The sequence below is a fragment of the Oncorhynchus tshawytscha genome, linkage group LG23 (genome assembly GCF_018296145.1).
Source record: "Oncorhynchus tshawytscha isolate Ot180627B linkage group LG23, Otsh_v2.0, whole genome shotgun sequence".
NCBI classification, from domain to species: domain Eukaryota; kingdom Metazoa; phylum Chordata; class Actinopteri; order Salmoniformes; family Salmonidae; genus Oncorhynchus; species Oncorhynchus tshawytscha.
The window spans coordinates 26824692-26845753 of NC_056451.1; the positions used below are offsets into that span (position 1 = coordinate 26824692).

At 47.8% G+C, this 21062-nt stretch overlaps 1 protein-coding gene and 1 long non-coding RNA gene across 3 annotated transcripts; one reads left to right on the forward strand and one right to left on the reverse strand.

Annotated features, from left to right (window-relative positions):
* Positions 1 to 5814: 5814 nt before the first annotated feature.
* LOC112237846 lies at positions 5815 to 7084 on the reverse strand. Of its 2 annotated transcripts, none has more exons than XR_002951495.2 (3): positions 6927 to 7084; positions 6379 to 6411; positions 5815 to 6279 (listed from the first exon to the last, which is right to left on the reverse strand). It is a non-coding gene; the product is annotated as an uncharacterized LOC112237846 (long non-coding RNA). The 2 variants fall into 2 exon arrangements; XR_002951494.2 differs by having other exon boundaries at positions 5815 to 6299.
* Positions 7085 to 7228: 144 nt separating this feature from the next.
* Positions 7229 to 20566, forward strand: LOC121840635 (KH homology domain-containing protein 4-like). Its single transcript, XM_042305076.1, is given in 15 exon segments — positions 7229 to 7401; positions 10275 to 10467; positions 10679 to 10807; positions 11292 to 11371; positions 11527 to 11579; positions 11706 to 11869; positions 16136 to 16347; positions 16463 to 16523; positions 16683 to 16740; positions 16825 to 16864; positions 16866 to 17034; positions 17197 to 17340; positions 18282 to 18397; positions 18574 to 18594; positions 19548 to 20566. Coding segments are annotated over 15 exon segments (1797 nt in total). The 5' UTR covers positions 7229 to 7372; the 3' UTR covers positions 19876 to 20566.
* Positions 20567 to 21062: the final 496 nt, after the last annotated feature.

Consider the following 21062-nt stretch of genomic DNA (forward strand, 5'->3'; position numbering starts at 1 on the left):
AGTTACTCATGCCCTGTAGGCAAAGCTGTGTGAGTTACTCATGTCCTGTAGGCCAAGCTGTGTGAGTTACTCATGTCAGTGTAGTTACTCATGTCCTGTAGGCCAAGCTGTGTGAGTTACTCATGTCAGTGTAGTTATTCATGTCCTGTAGGCCAAGCTGTGTGAGTTACTCATGTCAGTGTAGTTACTCATGTCCTGTAGGCCAAGCTGTGTGAGTTACTCATGTCCTGAAGTTACTCATGTCCTGTAGTTACTCATGTCCTGTAGGCCAAGCTGTGTGAGTTACTCATGTCCTGTAGTCACTCATGCCCTGTAGGCCAAGCTGTGTGAGTTACTCATGTCCTGTAGGCCAAGCTGTGTGAGTCACTCATGTCAGTGTAGTTACTCATGCCCTGTAGGCCAAGCTGTGTGAGTTACTCATGTCCTGAAGTTACTCATGTCCTGTAGTTACTCATGTCCTGTAGGCCAAGCTGTGTGAGTTACTCATGTCCTGTAGTCACTCATGCCCTGTAGGCCAAGCTGTGTGAGTTACTCATGTCCTGTAGGCCAAGCTGTGTGAGTTACTCATGTCAGTGTAGTTAATCATGCCCTGTAGGCCAAGCTGTGTGAGTTACTCATGTCCTGTAGGCCAAGCTGTGTGAGTTACTCATGTCAGTGTAGTCACTCATGTCCTGTAGGCCAAGCTGTGTGAGTTACTCATGCCAGTGTAGTTACTCATGTCCTGTAGGCCAAGCTGTGTGAGTTACTCATGTCCTGTAGTCACTCATGTCCTGTAGGCCAAGCTGTGTGAGTTACTCATGTCCTGTAGTTACTCATGTCCTGTAGTTACTCATGTCCTGTAGGCCAAGCTGTGTGAGTTACTCATGTCCTGTAGTTACTCATGCCCTGTAGGCCAAGCTGTGTGAGTTACTCATGTCAGTGTAGTTACTCATGTCCTGTAGGCCAAGCTGTGAGAGTTACTCATGTCAGTGTAGTTACTCATGTCCTGTAGGCCAAGCTGTGTGAGTTACTCATGTCCTGTAGGCCAAGCTGTGTGAGCAAAGAAACTGAATTGATTGACTCCCTGAAGCATCACAACCGGTCACAACTGACACATGGTTACTTACTACATCATTTAATGTGGTAACAACATTTATCAAAGTATTAGGGTAGGGTTTATTTTAGCGAATGCAATCGAAAACCTGTTCAAAACTCCCCTACTCGTAATTGCTAGTTTGACAGCAAACACTCAAACCAGGGAACAGACAGTCTCTTTGTTCACCATATGGCACCCCCACCATGAGGAACCCGCCTCCCAGCCACGTCCCCTGTCTTCACACTTCTGTGTCAGCCGCCAACATCAGGCGAGACCCAGGCTTGCGTGCCTTGAAGGCTGGAGGTTACATAAACCTACAATGGCTCTGCAGTTCGCACATGGGCTCTTACTAGTAAAGACTGTAAATATGGCATGTCTCTCCATCCTTCTACAGGGCTTGACATTAACTCTTGTAAAAAAAAAAATAAAGTTGGACAAGAAGAATATAGATTTGAGATGTCCGAATGGACAGGTAAAACAATCACACAAAAAACATTGCAATATCAAACAATTACAATTGGATCAGAGTTGGATCATTGTCCCCCCTGAATGTGATGTATTGCTGTTCTCCCCATTTCTGCAGACTGCATAGAGTAGGATTGTATTGAAATAACAGGTAGGAGCAGTCTTTCAATCATCCCGGGTTGTGAGCTGTTGAGATCAAAGCAAAGAGCTGTGTGTATCAGTGTGTGCAAGTGTTGATATTCAGTGCTAATTAGTGAGTTATTTACACAGTTAACGCACATTTTGGTCAGCAAACAGGGTTTGTACAGTCATGAAAATCCTGGAAAAGTTATGATGTGCGGCTCTGCGCATCACCTGCATGTGTGCCAGTGTGAGTCGGCCAGAGTAGAGAGAGAGAGACATTGCAGCAGGTAGGCCTAGCCTATAAAATAATGATAGACAACAGACTAATTAGATAACTACATAACAACTAACTACATATCGTGAAGCCTGGCTAGTTATCTCGGCAGTTATCTATTTAACATTATCATGTATTAATGTCACCGATACTCAAAATGCAAATGACCGACAAGCAGTTGATGAACTGGTGCCTTAAAGCTGGAATCTGTAAAAAATCTTTAACATGCTGTGTAACGCTCCTCAGCTCATCAACAAAAATGATAGGAACGGTGGAAGGGCGGCCATTGGAGCAGTTTCCCCCTACTGCAGATTCCATCTTTAATAAATCAAACCGTCTCTACAGCGCTGAATATTGGGAGCCGAAAAATAAATCTGTGTGGAAAGCTGGAATTCCCCTCTGTTCAACATTGGCTATGTCATTCTGACAACTGTAAAATATATTCTTGGAATAGCCTAGTTGACAAATATCTCCCATGCTGTCAATAGATCACTGAAACCAAAATATTTAGCCTTACAAGGTTATAGATAAACACGTCTTAGTTACCTTGCTTTGAATTAGCCTCATAAATCCATTTGATCCCTGATTCATTGAATGACTAAATTATTTTATGAAGAAATATAAAGTATTTGGTTGTACAGTTGTGGCCAAAAGATTAGAGAATGACACAAATATGAATTTTCAAAGTCTGCTGCCTCAGTTTGTATGGTGGCAATTTGCATATACTCCAGAATGTTATGAAGAGTGATCAGATGAATTGCAATTAATTGCAAAGTCCCTCTTTGCCATGCAAATGAACTGAATCCCCCAAAAACATTTCCACTGCCATTCAGCCCTGCCACAAAAGGATCAGCTGACATCATGTCAGTGATTCTCTCGTTAACACAGGTGTGAGTGTTGACGAGGACAAGGCTGGAGATAACTCTGTCATGCTGATTGAGTTCGAATAACAGACTGGAAGCTTCAAAAGGAGGGTGGTGCTTGGAATCATTGTTCTTCCTCTGTCAATCATGCTTACCTGCAAGGAAACACATGCCGTCATCATTGCTTTGCACAAAAAGGTCTTCACAGGCAAGGATATTAATGCCAGTAAGATTGCACCTAAATCAACCATTTATTGGATCATCAAGAACTTCAAGGAGAGTGGTTCAATTGTTGTGAAGAAGGCTTCAGGGCTCCCAAGAAAGTCCAGCAAACGCCAGGACCGTCTCCTAAAGTTGATTCAGCTGCGGGATCGGGGCACCACCAGTACAGAGCTTGCTCATGAATGGCAGCAGGCAGGTGTGAGTGCATCTGCACGCACAGTGAGGTGAAGACTTTTGGAGGATGGCCTGGTGTCAAGAAGGGCAGCAAAGAAGCCACTTCTCTCCAGGAACAACATTAGGGACAGACTGATATTCTGCAAAAGGTACAGGGATTGGACTGCTGAGGACTGGGGTAAAGTCATTTTCTCTGATGAATCCCCTTTCCGATTGTTTGAGGATCCGGAGAAGACAAGGTGAGTGCTACCATCAGTCCTGTGTCATGCCAACAGTAAAGCTTTCCAGAGACCATTCATGTGTGGGGTTGCTTCTCAGCCAAGGGAGTGGGCTCACTCACAATTTTGCCTAAGAACACAGTCATGAATAAAGAATGGTACCAACACATCCTCCAATAGCAACTTCTCCCAACCATCCAGGAACAGTTTGGTGACGAACAATGCCTTTTCCAGCATGATGGAGCACCTTGCCATAAGGCAAAAGTGATAACTAAGTGGCTCGGGGAACAAAACATCGATTCATCGGTTTCCATGGCCAGGAAACTCCCCAGACCTTAATCCAATTGAGAACTTGTGGTCAATCCTCAAGAGGCGGGTGAACAAACAAAAAACCCACAAATTCTGACAAGCTCTCCAATTCTCTCCAAGCATTGATTACGCAAGAATGGGCTGCCATCAGTCAGGATGTGGCCCAGAAGTTAATTGACAGCATGCCAGGATGGATTGCAGGGGTCTTGAAAAAGAAGGGTCAACACTGCAAATATTGACTCTGCATCAACTTCATGTAATTGTCAATAAAAGCCTTTGACACTTATGAAATGCTTGTAATTATACTTCAGTATTCCATAGTAACATCTGACAAAAATATCTAAAGACACTGAAGCAGCAAACTTTGTGAAAATTTATATTTGTGTCAATCTCAAAACCTTTGGCCACAACTGTAATTATAGGCTTAATGCTGCAATATTTTATAAGCTATGAAGGGTGGCCAACCATCCGCCAGGAGAGCCTTAAAGATGGAGCCTTGTGACCTCCGGCTCCCTCTTTATGTTGCTTCTCTGATGGTGTATATTGGAGGTCGGGAGGTGTGATAGATTTCAGTTCAATCTAATAGAATGTGAGTGTTAGGCTACTTGTTGTATCCATCACTCCCTGAGTGATGATAGTAAAACATGGCACTGGATAACTGTGTACATGTACTGGAATGTACTAACAAGTGGAACAAACTAATGCTCATAACACTATATTAGGCAGGACACTGGCCCTGTGGAGCAGATGTGGGGCAGTCTACCAACTGTGGCATGCCTCTATCACACACACAGGCCAGTACTGGTGCAGAGCAGGGAGAGGACAGCCGGTCTTCTACACCCAATACAGCCAGGCAGTCTCTGTTAATGTCATTGGTGAGTGAGGAGAGTAGCACATGAGCAATGGTTGTCTTGCATGTGGTGTCATGCTCTTTTTCATAGATTACTTGACAAGCCCCACTCATTACTCTAGCTCTTGTCAGTGACAATTGGAATATATTTCACTTCTCTACTTCTTTGCAATCTATATTTTTCTCAAATTCCTCCTCTAATCAATCTGTATAGTCAATATCCTCTCCAGAGCTCTTCACATCAGTGACTTTGTCAGCATTTCCTTCGACCGTGGACAAAGAGGGAGGGGCTTTCAACCTCACCTGTAAGGCCCAGCTTAGCAACTGCAAACTGAGCCAACATCATGGTAACCACAGTCTACATAGTCACCCTGATACTGACCATAACTGGACCACAGTGGTTGTAACATTCTCCTTCCTGAGGGACGGCTGGCCAGTGGCCAGGGACTCTGTCAGTGGGATGTACAGCATAGCGAGGGCTTCTAGGTGTCACATGGGGACCTACAGCTGTGTGGCCAGAGCAAGCAGGGCCAGGAGGAGCAGCCAGGAGATCAGCATCACACTAGACAGTGAGTTCATACTATATCACCTGAACGTTTAGTTTACCAATTGCCATAGGTTTTCATTCCTCATTGTTGGTCTGAAATCATATTCATTATTCTGATGTAAAAACTGCCACTCTTTACCGTTCACTTTGTATCCTGATCTCTCTCATGCTGCCTTCATCCAGACCTGTCTCTGATACTGCTCACCTGCTTTGGCACCTTCCTGATCCTCTCCGTGGCTCCATTGGCATTTTCATTCTGTGCTTGGTTTCCTGCAAGACAGGAATGTCAGTGTTCTGCCATGGCCAGAGCCCAGATCTCAATCGCATTGAACACATCTGGGTCCTGTTGGATCGGAGGGTGAGGTCTAGGGCCATTCCCCCCAGAAATGTCCGGGAACTTGCAGGTGCCTTGGTGGAAGAGTTGGGTAACATCTCACAGCAAGAACTGGCAAATCTGGTGCAGTCCATGAGGAGGAGATGCACTGCAGTACTTAATGCAGCTGGTGGCCACACCAGATACTGACTGTTACTTTTGATTTTGACCCCCCCCTTTTCTGTTAGTCACATGTCTGTGGAACTTGTTCAGTGTATGTCTCAGTTGTTGAATCTTGTTATGTTCATATAACTATGTACACATGTTAAGTTTGCTGAAAATAAACACAGTTGACAGTGAGAGGACATTTATTTTTTGCTGAGTTTATTTTGAATTGTAAGTTCGGGAATGGGGCTCAGATGAGCTAAGTGTCAATAGGTCAGAGGAGCTTTGATACCCAACTTGACAAGGGAGGACTGTTTATGGGCAGAGACATGGAAAGAGGGAGAGACAGAGGAATACATTGCTTTGACAAACATTTTTAGCCACTTGTCCTTCGATATTACAATGACAGAAGAAGTTAGCGCAAACAAACACTCCCTCCCTGATAGAAGAGCACTAATATGTACAGATCTTTTTTTAACCATGCTGCACGATGCTTCTCAGCCCAGCAACAAACACTCCCTCCCTGATAGAAGAGCACTAATATGTACAGATCTTTTTTTAACCATGCTGCGCGACGCTCCTCAGCTCAGCAACAAAACAATAACAGCTGTGGTGGGGTGGCCAGTGGAGCTGTTTGTCGTCCTGAAGGCTCCACGGTCAGAGTGGGCATCAGTAGAACCTCTGTGAACACATGCAGTAGCCTAGAAGCAGAAGCCTAGAACTTGAATATAATTAATGATCTAAAAATGAAGAGTGTGTGGTATTAAAATGATTACTCACCTGATGATGGATAGACCACCAGTGTACTCAACACTAGAACAGAACAGACAAGACATTATGCATAATAAGGCATATGACCTGATAACCCAAACTCAGACATAAGCATTAAAATTAGGCTAAGTCTATGTGGCACTGGGTATTTAATTTTAGCCTGCAGATCCATGATCTAATTGCCAAGGTGATTAAAAAAGGTTCAACTTGGCTGATGGCCTAGTTACAAAGTACAGGAAGGAGAGACATTCCTGAGCGATTCAGAGTGAATCATGGTAAATAAATAAATCATGGTTAGCAACGGTAGCTAGGCAAACGGGTTTTTAAGAAACAACCTGTAGTTGGAGGGGAAATCAGTTAACTGAAAAAGGTCAATAAACAGTTAGGCTAATTAAACGGTCCACAAAGGACCACACATATTGAAAAAAAGTTGACAACAATACATTTTACACATGCAATAAACTGCAATAGGGCCAATGTTATTGTTTTTAAACAGAGGCACAACACCACGTGGTGACTAACAACCATCATTTACCTGACTAACAACCATAGTTTACCTGGCTCTGGCATCAACACCTCAGCATCCTGCTTGTAAGATGTCTGGTCCTACATTTTCACGTAGACCAAGCTGTGTGCTGTGGGGTTTCATTTGGGAAACCTGAACAGACATTCATCTGGTTCATATCCGCAACACTCTCCTGGGGTGGCAGGAAAACGATGATAGCAGGCAGCCACAGGACTGCATCATCCGGTGAGACGCGGCCTGCTCACTGCGTCCCCTAGCGTCGCACATGATTGAAGAAAATAATCTGTGTGAGGGAAGCAAAATTCAACACAGCACCGGTCCTTTCCCCCAAAAAACAGGAAGTGGGAACGATATCGCATAGAGTGAAAGCTCTTGCAGTACTCCACTGTCTGGACAAGCTACATTGTAAGTCTGGCGGAGTCTGTATAAAACGTTAGTGTTTTTACGCAAAGAGAAATTCAACCAAATAGAAGATTGATGTCATTTGGTGGAACGCAAAACGGCGGGTGAGTTGAAAGAACGTTGCATTTGACCACAGACTTGCCCAACAGTGACTGAGCAGCACAAAGCTAGCTAGTTAATGTGTAATGGCGGAGTGCTTGTAGCTAACTACGTGGGATATGCTTAGTAGCCAACGGTGTAGCTAGCTAGCTGTCGTTACCCAGTTTAGAAAAGTGTTGGTTATATAGCTAACTAAGAGCGCCGTTGGGTGATACGTTTATTTTTTGAAAATCGATGTGAGTTGGTTACCTAGCTTGGTTACCTTGATTAGTTAGCTCGCTAACTGTTGTTTTGCTAAGTTAACGTAGCTAACTACGTATGGTTGCTAGTTAACTGACGTTAAGCACAGCGACTTGAACAAAACTGTTGGATAACTAGCTAGCTAACGTTAGCAAGTCAACATTAATTCAATTCACAAAGTTAACATTAATTGTAACGTTAGATGGCAAAGACTAAACTAACTTGTTAGCCTACGACCTCTGAACCCTGTAATTGATGTGGTCATTTAAGGGGCTACCTGCAGTTGCTACATCCATTTTTATTAAATTTTTTTACTTATAAATATTTTTTTGTTTTTTAAAATTTATTTCACCTTTATTTAACCAGGTAGGCAAGTTGAGAACAAGTTCTCATTTACAATTGCGACCTGGCCAAGAAAAAGCAAAGCAGTTCGACACATACAACGACACGAGTTACACATGGAATAAACAAACATACAGTCAATAATACAGTATAAACAAGTCTATATACGATGTGAGCAAATGAGGCAAAAAAAAGGCCATGGTGGCAAAGTAAATACAATATAGCAAGTAAAACACTGGAATGGTAGATTTGCAGTGGAAGAATGTGCAAAGTAGAAATAAAATAATGATTTCCTGATTGTAGTAATTTAGTTCACCTAATTTCAGTTTGACAAAACAAGCAGGTACAGTGTAGAGAATCATTATACCATCTAATCCCCTGTGAAATATATTTTCCATAACAAAAAATATTGTATTTTCAGCTGTTTTTGAAGCTGGTGTACAAAACCAAATGTAAAAGACACAAAAACAAAACTTAAGAACAGGAAGCATAGAAATAGCCACAAAAAAGATCTACTGCTTAGATTTGCTTTCAAAGACAAATCTATAACTAACATAAATTTTTTTGTTTGTAAATTTCCCCCCAATTTCGTGATATTACGATCATGTCTCATCGCAACTCCCCAACGGACTTGGGAGAGGCGAAGGTCAAGTCATGCATCCTCCGAAACATGACCTGCCAAACTGCGCTTCTTAACACCTGCTCGTTAATTCTTGGACCGACTCTCTTCTCTGTATACATCAATGAGGTCGCTCTTGCTGCTGGTGAGTCTCTGATCCACCTCTACGCAGACGACACCATTCTGTATACTTCCGGCCCTTCTTTGGACACTGTGTTAACAACCCTCCAGGCAAGCTTCAATGCCATACAACTCTCCTTCCGTGGCCTCCAATTGCTCTTAAATACAAGTAAAACTAAATGCATGCTCTTCAACCGATCGCTACCTGCACCTACCCGCCTGTCCAACATCACTACTCTGGACGGCTCTGACTTAGACAACTACAAAATAGGTGTCGACTGTAAACTCTCCTTCCAGACCCATATCAAACACAACTAAATCTAGAAATCGCAACAAAGCACTTTAGGTGTCTGGTTAGTCATTTACAAAATAGCCTAAACTCAACTCCTTCCAGACCCATATCAAACATCTCTTCAATCCAAAACTGGCTCCATGTTAAATCTAGAATTGGCTGGTCACCTAGCATCTCCCACCTGTAGCAACGCTCCAAAGCATCCTTCACTTCATGCTGCCAAAAACACTGGAAACACTTCTCTCCCTCACTGCTTTAAAACTGAGCTCCATCCTACCACCACCATCCACCATTCCAGTGTTTTACTTGCATTATTTTTACTGTATTTACTTTTGCCACCATGGCCTTTTTTGCCTTTACCTCCCTTCTCACCTCATTTGCTCACATTGTATATAGACTTGTTTATACTGTATTATTGACTGTATGTTTGTTTTACTCCATGTGTAACTCTGTGTCGTTGTATCTGTCGAACTGCTTTGCTTTATCTTGGCCAGGTCGCAATTGTAAATGAGAACTTGTTCTCAACTTGCCTACCTGGTTAAATAAAGGTAAAATATATATATATTTTTTTTAAACGGAAGCCAGCCACACCAATGTGTTGGTGTAAACACTGTTCAACTGACGACTGAGTCAGCCTGCAGGTGCCTGGCCCACCACAAGGAGTCGCTGGAGTGCAATGAGCCAAGTAAAGCCCCCGTGGCCAAACCCCCCTCTAACCCAGACGACGCTGGGACATTTTTGTGCCGCCCTATTGGACTCCAGGTCACGGCTGGGATGGAACCCCAGGCTGTAGTGACGCGGCAACACTTAGACTGCTGCGCCACTCGGGAGGCATATAACTAACATGTGAAATTGGTCGGTCACCTAAAACATTTTGCTCAACTTACATACACCATCAGAACCCAAAATATTCTTTCTTTTTTTTACGACATGGGAGTAAAACAAACACTGTATAGCCTCAAATGGTTAATACTATCATTTGTATATCATAGATTTTTGCATCCATAGCTCTGTCTGAGAGTTGTTAGGCCTACGTTTCTCCAGCACCCATCCCTCCAGCCTGTTACAGAAATGGGGGGGAGAGGCCTTGTGATTGCTGCTTTTGCACTGCCCTCCATTCTCCTTCTGCCCTCTGCTTCTCCCATCCTTTCCACTTACCATTGCCCTCTTTTTCTCCCTCCTTCACTATCTCCCCTGCCTTTCTCTTTCACTACCCCCTCCCCCCTCTCTCTGTTCCCCCACCCGCTCCCCTCTTTGTTCCTCAGTCGCCGTAGTAAATGGGACCAGCCTGGCCCAGGTCCTGGTTCAGACCAGATGGGGGAGGCGGAGGCAGCTCCTACAGGGGCTCTGGACGCTGCAGCTGCTGTGGCAGCTAAGATCAACGCCATGCTGGTAGCCAAGGGCAAGCTCAAGCCCTCCCAGATAGGACCCTCTGGACCATCTGGACCCCCAGACAAGGTAATGGTCAGGAAACCTCTTACACTGAAAACATTAGAAACGCTTTCAGTCTCTCACCTGTAATCTGGCTTCTCTCTGTCTTTGTTGTCTGTCTCTCTCTTGCCTCCAAATTCTGTAATCCCCTCGCTTTTAATCTCTCTCTTTTGGAGAGAGATATATTGTTGTAAATGTTAGCATACAGTACATAAAAATGAATCTTTGTCATCACCAGGTTGTGGGTGCAGGGAAGCCCCAGCCTCCTATGAAAGCGAAGGATGACCTGGTGGTGGCGGAGGTGGAGATCAACGACGTTCCTCTCCCCTGCCGGAACCTGCTGACCCGCGGACAGACACAGGACGAGGTGAGAGTCCATGACATTATGATCTTTAGACCCATTGATTGACAATCTGGTCAACAGTCAAACTTACTGCTATGTTTACCCAGCTCTTTCTCTGTGTGATACACACATGTACAGACTGGATCAGTGTCATGTAAACCAGTATGTTTACCCAGCTCTTTCTCTGTGTGATACACACATGTACAGACTGGATCAGTGTCATGTAAACCAGTATGTTTACCCAGCTCTTTCTCTGTGTGATACACACATGTACAGACTGGATCAGTGTCATGTAAACCAGTATGTTTACCCAGCTCTTTCTCTGTGTGATACACACATGTACAGACTGGATCAGTGTCATGTAAACCAGTATGTTTACCCAGCTCTTTCTCTGTGTGATACACACATGAACAGACTGGATCAGTGTCATGTAAACCAGTATGGGACTGAAAATGTCTCACTTGAGGACAGTAAATGACCAGCTTCTTCTTCATCCTATTTTGTGAAGATCAGCAAAGTGAGCGGTGCTGCTGTGTCCACCAGGGGGCGATACATGGCAGCAGTGGAGAAGTACAAGGCTCCACAAGGGTGAGTCCTGCTTCACACCTTTATTACCACACTGCTCTACCAAGGATGTTACTGGTATTTACTTTTCTCCATACAGACAAGTGGATCTGTTGTCTGATTGCATCATACAACCAAGTCTTAGGCTACTGACCGACTGCTTCTCTCTCTGTCGTCAGGGACCGACCCCTCTATCTTCACGTCCAGGGCCAGACCAGGGAGCTTGTCGACAGTCAGTACATCTCTATTTACCTCACCTAATTTGATTAAGATTATCATCATTTCTGAACATCAGGATCACCAGGGTCCTTCTTTCCTGAGTTTCTATGTTGTGACGATCCAATCTCTCCCTCTCCAGGAGCTGTGAACCGCATCAAGGAGATCATCACTAACGGAGTGGTGAAGGCGGCCACCTCCTACAGCGGAACCGGAGCCACAGTCCCAGTCTACCAGCAACACAAACCCCAGCCCCCCTCACTGCCCCCCATCAACCACCATCACAGACCACACTTTCAGTCTGGGGTAAGCAGTGTTTTCCACAAGTACATAGAGTAGCCAGCCAAATAGAAAAAGTAGCCAGCCAGGGCAATTTTAATTTACTGAAAATGAGTGAATGAGTTGTTTGGGGGTGTGGCCTAGGCTTATATCAGGACTATTTTCTAAGTAAGGGAGCGTTTAACATGTCTTCTCTTGAGATGAAAGTCTTATTTACAGGGCCTCCCGGATGGTGCAGGGATCTAGGGCTCTGCATCGCAGTGCTAGCTGTGCCACCAGAGACTCTGGGTTCGTGCCCAGGCTCTGTCGCAGCCGGCCGTGACCGGGAGGTCCATGGGGTGACGTCTGGGTTAGGGAGGGTTTGGCCGGTAGGAATATCCTTGTCTCATCGCGCACTAGCGACTCCTGTGGCCGGGTGCAGTGTGCGCTAACCAAGGTCGCCAGGTGCACGGTGTTTCGTCCGACACATTGGTGCGGCTGGCTTCCCGGTTGGATGCGCGCTGTGTTAAGAAGCAGTGCGGCTTGGTTGGGTTGTGTTTCGGAGGACACATGACTTTCGACCTTCGTCTCTCCCGAGCCCGTACGAGAGTTGTAGCGATGAGACAAGATAGTAACTGCTAACAATTGGATAGGGGGTCAAATTCAATTTACAGTCCTTATTTTAGTCCCGACATCTTAGGAAAGGAAACCTAGGGAATCCTTTGGTTTATGGACATTCAGTATACGCTGTATGATTTATGAATGGCTTTATTTAGTCAGTTTGACACTTTATAAACTAGTCAACACTTGCTGTTCAGTTGTCAATCAAAGCACAGTAAATGGTCTACTATGCACCACGACTCCACGTGGCTGTCTATGTGAAACACACAAAGGAAAATACTGTGTCCTCTATGTGGGGCGTTACCGCGTACGCACTCTACGTGGGGCGTTACCTCGTACGCACTCTACGTGGGGCGTTACCTCGTACGCACTCTACGTGGGGCGTTACCTCGTACGCACTCTACGTGGGACGTTACCTCGCACTCGCACTCTACGTACGTGGGGCGTTACCGCGCACGCACTCTACGTGGGGCGTTACCTCGTACGCACTCTACGTGGGGCGTTACCTCGTACGCGTGGGCGCACTCTACGTGGGGCGTTACCTCGTACGCACTCTACGTGGGGCGTTACCTCGTACGCACTCTACGTGGGCGTTACCTCGTACGCACTCTACGTGGGGGGGCGTTACCGCGCGTGGGCGTTACCTCGCACTACGTCTACCTCGCACTCACTCTACGTGGGCGTTACCTCGTACGCACTCTACGTGGGGCGTTACCTCGTACGCACTCTACGTGGGGCTACCTCGTACGCACTCTACGTGGGCGTTTACGTGGGGCGTTACCTCGTACGCACTCTACGCACTACGCACTCTACGTGGGGCGTTACCGCGCACGCACTCTACGTGGGGCGGCGCACGCACTCTCGGGGGCGCACCTCGTACGCACTCTACGTGGGGCTCTGCGTGGGGCGTTACCTCGTACGCACTCTACGTGGGGCGTTACCTCGTACGCACTCTACGTGGGGCGTTACCGCGCACGCACTCTACGTGGGGCGTTACCTCTACGCACTCTACGTGGGGCGTCGTCACGCACTCTACGTGGGGGCGTTACGCACTACGTGGGGCTACGTACGGGGCGTTACCTCGTACGCACTCTACGTGGGGCGCACTCTACGCACTCTACGGGGCGTTACCTCGTACGCACTCTACGTGGGGCGTTACCGCGTACGCACTCTACGTGGGGCGTTACCGCGTACGCACGCACTCTACGTGGGGGGCGTACGCACTCTACGTGGGCGTTACGCACTCTACGTGGGGCGTTACGTACGCACTCTACGCACTCACGCACGCACTACGGGGCGTTACCTCGTACGCACTCTACGTGGGCGTTACCTCACGCACTCTACGTGGGCGTTACCTCGTACGCACTCTACGTGGGGGCACACGTACGCACTCTACGTGGGGCGTTACCTCGTACGCACGTGGGGCGTTACCTCGTACGCACTCTACGTGGGGCGTTACCTCGTACGCACTCTACGTGGGGCGTTACCTGGGGGCGTACGCACTCTACGTGGGGCGTTACCGTACGCACTCTACGTGGGGCACTCTACGTACGTGGGGCGTTACCTCGTACGCACTCTACGTGGGGCGTTACCTCGTACGCACTCTACGTGGGGCGTTACCTCGTACGCACTCTACGTGGGCGTTACCTCGTACGCACTCTACGTGGGCGTTACCTCGTACGCACTCTACGCACTCTACGTGGGGCGTTACCTCGTACGCACTCTACGTGGGGCGTTACCTCGTACGCACTCTACGTGGGGGGCGTTACGCACTCTACGTGGGGCGTTACCTCGTACGCACGCACTCTACGTACGGGGCGTTACCTCGTACGCACGTGGGGCACTCTACGTGGGCGTTACCGCGTACGCACGTGGGCGTTACTCTACGTGGGGGCGTTACCGCGTACGCACGCACTCTACGTACGGGGCGTTACCTCGTACGCACTCTACGTGGGCGTTACCTCGTACGCACTCTACGTGGGCGTTACCGCGTACGCACTCTACGTGGGGCGTTACGTTACCTGTACGCACTCTACGTGGGGGCACTACGCACTCTACGTGGGGCGTTACCTCGTACGCACTCTACGTGGGGCGTTACCTCGTACGCACTCTACGTGGGGCGTTACCTCGCACGCACTCTACGTGGGCGTTACCTCGTACGCACTACGCACTCTACGTGGGGCGTTACCTCGTACGCACTCTACGTGGGGCGTTACCGCGCACGCACTCTACGTGGGGCGTTACCTCGCACGCACTCTACGTGGGGCGTTACGCACCGCGTTACGCACTCTACGTACGTGGGGCGTTACCGCGTACGCACTCTACGTGGGCGTTACCGCGTACGCACGTGGGGCTACCTCGTACGCACTCTCGTGGGCGTTACCGCGTACGCACTCTACGTGGGGCGCGTACGCACTCTACGTGGGGCGCGTACGCACGCACTCGCACGTGGGGCGTTACCGCGTACGCACTCTACGTGGGGCGTTACCTCGTACGCACTCTACGTGGGGCGTTACCTCGTACGCACTCTACGTGGGGCGTTACCGCGTACGCACTCTACGTGGGGCGTTACCTCGTACGCACTCTACGTGGGGCGTTACCTCGTACGCACTCTACGTGGGGCGTTACCTCGTACGCACTCTACGTGGGGCGTTACCTCGTACGCACTCTACGTGGGGCGTTACCTCGTACGCACTCTACGTGGGGCGTTACCACGCACTCTACGTGGGGGGCGTGGGGCGTTACCTCGTACGTACGTACGTGGGGCACTCTACGCACTCTACGTGGGGCGTTACGCACTCTACGGGGCGTTACCGCACTGTACGGGGCGTTACCGCGTACGCACTCTACGTGGGGCGTTACCGTGGGCGTGGGGCGTTACCGCACTACGTGGGGCATTACCGTGTACCGTGGGGCGTTACCGTGTACGCACTCTACGTGGGGCGTTACCGTACGCACTCTACGTGGGGCGTTACCGTGTGGGGGCGTTACCGTGTGTGGGGCACTCTACGCACTCTACGGGGCGTTACCGTGTGGGGCACTCTACGTGGGCGTTACCTCGCACGCACCTCTACGGGGCGTTACGTGTACGCACTCGTACGTGGGCGTTACCGCGTACGCACTCTACGTGGGGCGTTACGTGTGGGGCGTTACCGCGTACGCACTCTACGTGGGGCGTTACCGCGTACGCACTCTACGTGGGGCGTTACCGTGTGGGGCGTTACCTCGTCTGTCCACTGCGTGGGGCGTTACCGTGTGGGGCGTTACCTCGTCTGTCCACTGCGTGGGGCGTGCAAATTCACTAGCATCATGCTCTCTCCTTCCCTGTGTAAAGAAATTAGACTGCAACCAACCACAGTGCACACAAATTGTACCGGGAGGCGGGACAGACAGCACATTGCATTTCCCTGTCATCGCTCGCTTTGTGACTGATGGGCACCTATCCTATCAATAGATTGCTAGAAGATGCATATCGTTCACTCTATCCAGAGGAGGCTCGACAGACTAGTGAATTGAAATGTTTAAATGAAAAGTAGCCTAGTTAATATGAAGTGGAAAAAGTAGGTGGCTGAAAATGAGTCTGTAACCGGCTGATTAGCTGACGGCGCTAATAAGAAAAGAGTTTGTGTTTGTCAATGTTATTTTATGAGTGTCAATGTCATTGAATGTCATCTCACATTCATATCCTTTCAGATGCACTATGTGCAGGAAAAGTTGTTTGTTGGTCTGGAGCATGCCATCCAGGGCTTCTCAGTGAAGGAGAGGGTGGAAGGGCCAGGCAGCTCCTACCTGCAGCACATCCAGGGTGAGACTGGGGCCAAGGTCTTCCTCAGGGGAAAGGGATCAGGCTGTCTGGAGCCTGCCTCTGGGCGAGAGGCCTTCGAACCGATGTACATCTACATCAGGTAAGTAGCAGTATTAATGGATAGTCTGGGGGAGTAAAGTCCATGTTGATTTGTATTAGCTCAGAGACACAGAGCTTAGACACCAGGCACACATGAACTCCTCTCTCTTCCCCAGTCATCCCAAACCAGAGGGCCTTGCTGCAGCTAAGACCCTGTGTGACAACCTGCTGCAGACGGTGAGTGTCTAATGGTTTACTGACTGGCACTCTGCTCTCTGTACACTGCTCTACTTTCAATTAAACCCTGTTTCAAGCTGTCCCATGTGAAGTGCGTTGTATTATGTAGCTGGGCTCTGTTTGCCATGTGGATCTGTGACTGTTCTCTCTTCCCTCCAGGTTCATGCAGAGTATTCTGTCTTCCTCAACCAGATGAGTGTCATGATGCCTACTCCCGGTACAGACTCTGGCTGTCTTTCTCTTTTACAGCCTCTACAATGTGTCAACATACTGACGTGTTCCTCTTCCTCTCCTCCTCCAGGCTTTATGCAGCCCCCCATGGCCAACGGGATGCCCCCCAGCCCCCTTACTACCCCCATCGGGGTACCAGCCCAGCTACCCCCTCCCTGTACCTCCCCCTCAGCCCATTCCTCCCCCCTACGCTGTCCCCCTCCCATTCCCCCTGGGCTGCCCGCCGGTCTCCCCCTCCCAACCGGTACGCCCTCCCCCTGCACCTGTCACTTTACCACAGGTAAGACTGGTCAATCAGATTTAGACTTGTATAAACCTATAATGCAGTACATTGAGACTATTACATCCGAGTTATGAAACTAGTTGAAAAACATTTTCTTGATAGGCTGTATATATGATGTATTCAACATGCATTACATCCAAGTTGTTTTTTTGTCCCCAGACTCTCCCACCTTCTCCTTTCCCACCCGCTGCTCCGGTTCTGCCCAAAGCTCCGCCTCCTGTAGTCTCAGCCAATCCGCCGCAGAAAAGACGCTTCACTGAGGAGGTGCCAGACGAGAGGGACAGCGGTCTGCTGGGATACCAGGTGATTTCCCATTCTTTTATTCTTCCACCTTATGTGCCGCCTTCGTCCAGTCTGTCCCTTCTGCTTCTGTTGTCTTCCTGTCTTTTCTTATCTTCTGTCCATGTATCTGATATCTGTTCCTCTTTCTGTGAGACTCAATTCATTATGATTCTCTTGTCTGTAATTCTGTGAGTCCCTGTCTGCATTCTGTAGAAACGGTTTGCTTGTTGAGTTAGTGAGATTGAATGGGTCTAAGTGTCTGTTCAGTGTCAACTTGTTATGATCTTATGACGTTCATTGAAAAGCATTGTAACCATAGCTGTTATTATCTGAGTCCATGTATTATTGGATTTATAGAACTTTCAGATTCTGGAGATTCTGGAAAGGTATTGTTGGATAATCATCAAATGTACTTCAATATATTGAAATTAGTGCAGGTACGATATCAGTAAGTATCATGGCAAGGAAACAACATGAAACGGATGAACTTCTTTAGGAAGACGACCCTAATGTTGGAAACAACCATAGTTATGTTGTCCCCCAGAGTCATTAGATTTATTTTCCAGGCTATAGCACATCATGTTTTACATACAGCAGGTTTTTAAAGGACCAAAGAGTTTGGTCTGCTTCCTGTTTTAATTTTTGCCATGGAAAAAACATCGCAATACAAGTGTCGTCACAGGCCTAATTTAAATGTGTCCTCTTGATTTAATGATATGTTACTTTAATACAGTCCATTTCTATTTTGGGATTATGTGCAATCAGAGCATGCATAAACTTAAAATAATAGTTTTATTCTCAGCTGCTTAAATAAGGTGTAGTGAAAATGTTTTGGAATAATAACTTTGCAGTTCAGTTCCATTCAATAGTTTAGATAACTACATGCTTGTAGGCCTACTATTAATAATAGTGATTTAGGGGAGGATGTGTGCTAATGCGCCTGTGTGTTTTTCTGCTCATAGCATGGACCCATTCATATGACTAATTTAGGTGCAGGCTTCCCTGTGGGCAGCCCCGGCCCAGAAGCTTCAGGACCCCCGCCACCGAGTTCCTCCGGGCCGCCGAGGGAGAGGGACAGGTACGAGATGGGGGGCGACGAGTCGCTCTCCTTTATAACAGTGTCCTTCATCCCAGATGCTGGACACACCGTGTGTGCAGGCTTGTGTTTGCTTGTGATTGATGTTGTGCAACACTGACTCCTCCCCTTCCCTCTCTCTCACTCCTTCCCTCCCTCCCTCTCTTTTTCTCCAGCAGTAGGCAGCTGATGCCTCCACCACCCATTCCAATGAACGGAGGCATGACACCCAAGATGGAGGAGAGGAGGCTGCTGCAAGGCCCCCTGGGTAAGGGCCCCACCCCATGTAACCCCCTGACCCCTCCCCATCAATGGCCTCAGCCATAAAGCACTCTGCCCACCCCCCGGCCTCTTGGCTGTCAGTAGTCAGAGTCAAATAGCATTTTGCATGCAGACATGCTGTTCTCACACGTGACAGAACAGGTTCTAGCAGATTACATCAGACAGGCATAAGTTCTGCTTTGAAAGTCGGTCAGTCAGTTCAGAATCATGAACTGGGCAAAGCTCCAATCCCCCACTGCCTCCGGTAACTCTGTCGTTGATCCTAAGTCAACCCCTAGCCCTAGGCACTGTGTAGGTCTGAGGATTTTATAGGTGTAAGCAATATGTAGACAATTACAATTGGCCTGTAGAAGAGTAAGGCTGATCAATTACCATACGGCTTACACCTGGCATCTCATCTTGTGACATCTAGGAGGTGTCTAGGGATGGATTTCAGATTGGGAGTCCCCCTCTCTGTCTAACTGGTGCTGTCCCCTCGCTGCCCGTCCCTTTCTGATGACGTCATCAGACAGGAGTGTCTGTGCCCGTGTTTGACTCCCTCACTAACAAGACTCTCTCTTTTTTGTGTTCTTTCTCTGTGTTTTTCTTCTCTTCCATGTCTCTCTGGGTGGGATGCCGGATGGGGGTGGGGCTCTTCTCCTGTGGCGCTGTCCTGCATCGTGATTGGACGGCCCTAACGCTGCCGCTCCCCACCGACCAATGACTGCCACTGCTGACCCATGCCCCTCCTCCTCTACCTAACTCACAACTGCTGCCAAACACAATGCAATCTATTAACTTTCTCTCCCTATCTGTTGGTAAACAATTGACTTCCAACGGTTGTTTTTGAAACCTTTGTGCTGGTCTTTGGTTGTGTTCTTTCTCTCTCTCTGTGTCTTCCCTCTCTCTCTCCCTCATTCCTCCCTCTTTCTCCCACTGTTTTTCCCTCTCTCTCATGTCTCTCAGATCCCTCAGTGAAGAGGATGAAGACGGGGCTTGTGGCGTACGCTGGTGACTCCTCGGACGAAGAGGAGGACCACTCCACCCCCAAAACCTTTGGGGCAGGTAACCATGGTAACGTCGCTGGGGCGACCCACTCCACCCCCACCTCACCCCCTGGCTGGACTCTGGGGTACCGCTGCCCCCCTCCGCCTCCCCAACGTGCCAAAACACAGCAGGCACAGTCACAGCAGCCCATGCCCTTCTGGATGGCCCCATAACACAGGAGTATTAAACCTCATACCCTCCCCTGACACCTAGGGCCTTTTGGAGGGTTCCATAATGATGTTTTACACCCCAAACTGAGCCCCAGTCTCCCCTCTTCCCCTTTTCTCTGAACCATCACTCCTACCTACTCTACTTGATAGAATTTATTTTGTGATGACTTCGATTTCGTTAAAACAGTTTTGCCATGCGCTCAGCAGTAAAGCAGTGTGTGTAAAATGGACTAAACAGACCGGCTGGCTGATACAAAGAGAACAGACTGAACCAGCCAACCAGGCACAACCAGGATACTGACAGACTGGATACATGGTGACAAGCAGCAAGATGCCCCAGACTTCCACACAGATTCAAGTGTACTCTGAACTCTGTATAGGAGAGACAGCTGAGGAACAGACACAAATGGAGGGTAATAGTGCCCTGTTTTTGGTTGACTTGGAATGTGTCCACTCCTTTTACTAGTGTAGAAAAGCACTGAGGTAGAAGAGATTTCAATGCATTCTAAGTTATTTCTTTGTTAAAAAATATATTTCCCCCATCCCCATTTTCTTTCTTGGTCCATATCTTACAAATCTCCCTCTTCCTTCATTGAGTACAGATCATACAAACATGCTCGTTGGACTTTTTATAAAATGCAATTGACTCAACTATTCTAAAGTTTTTGTGGAATAAATTAGCATTATCTCTGTGTATGAGAGTTTATTTCAAGACTGTTTTGACAGATCATGCAAGAGAGAGAATGGGTTGTTTAACTGACTAGCAGGTGTGAATCTCTGTCTTAAACAACCCACAATCTGAATCAACTGCCAAGAAATCATCTTTACCTGTTCTGTTATATCACACATTCCTTGGCTATGTTCTCAAAATATTCTACGAGGACACCTGTTAAATTTCAATGTATTGGGTCAACAATACCAGTGTGTATAAAGAAGGGGGCTGAGCCCAGTAGACTACATTAGATCTGAAGAGATATTGTTTCAAATTGAGGGGTGTTGTAGCTTGGCTTGTGTTGCTGTACTGTCTGTCTGGGACATGGGCTCAGGGGGAGAGTGGAGGGGACAGAGAGAAGAATATCACTGAACAGGCTCACAGAGATGGATGAAAGAGCAAGGAAAGTGATGCTGAATAGTTGACCACCAAGCCTGATATCTGGACTGAGCTGAAGGTGCTGAGGAACATGGTGGTG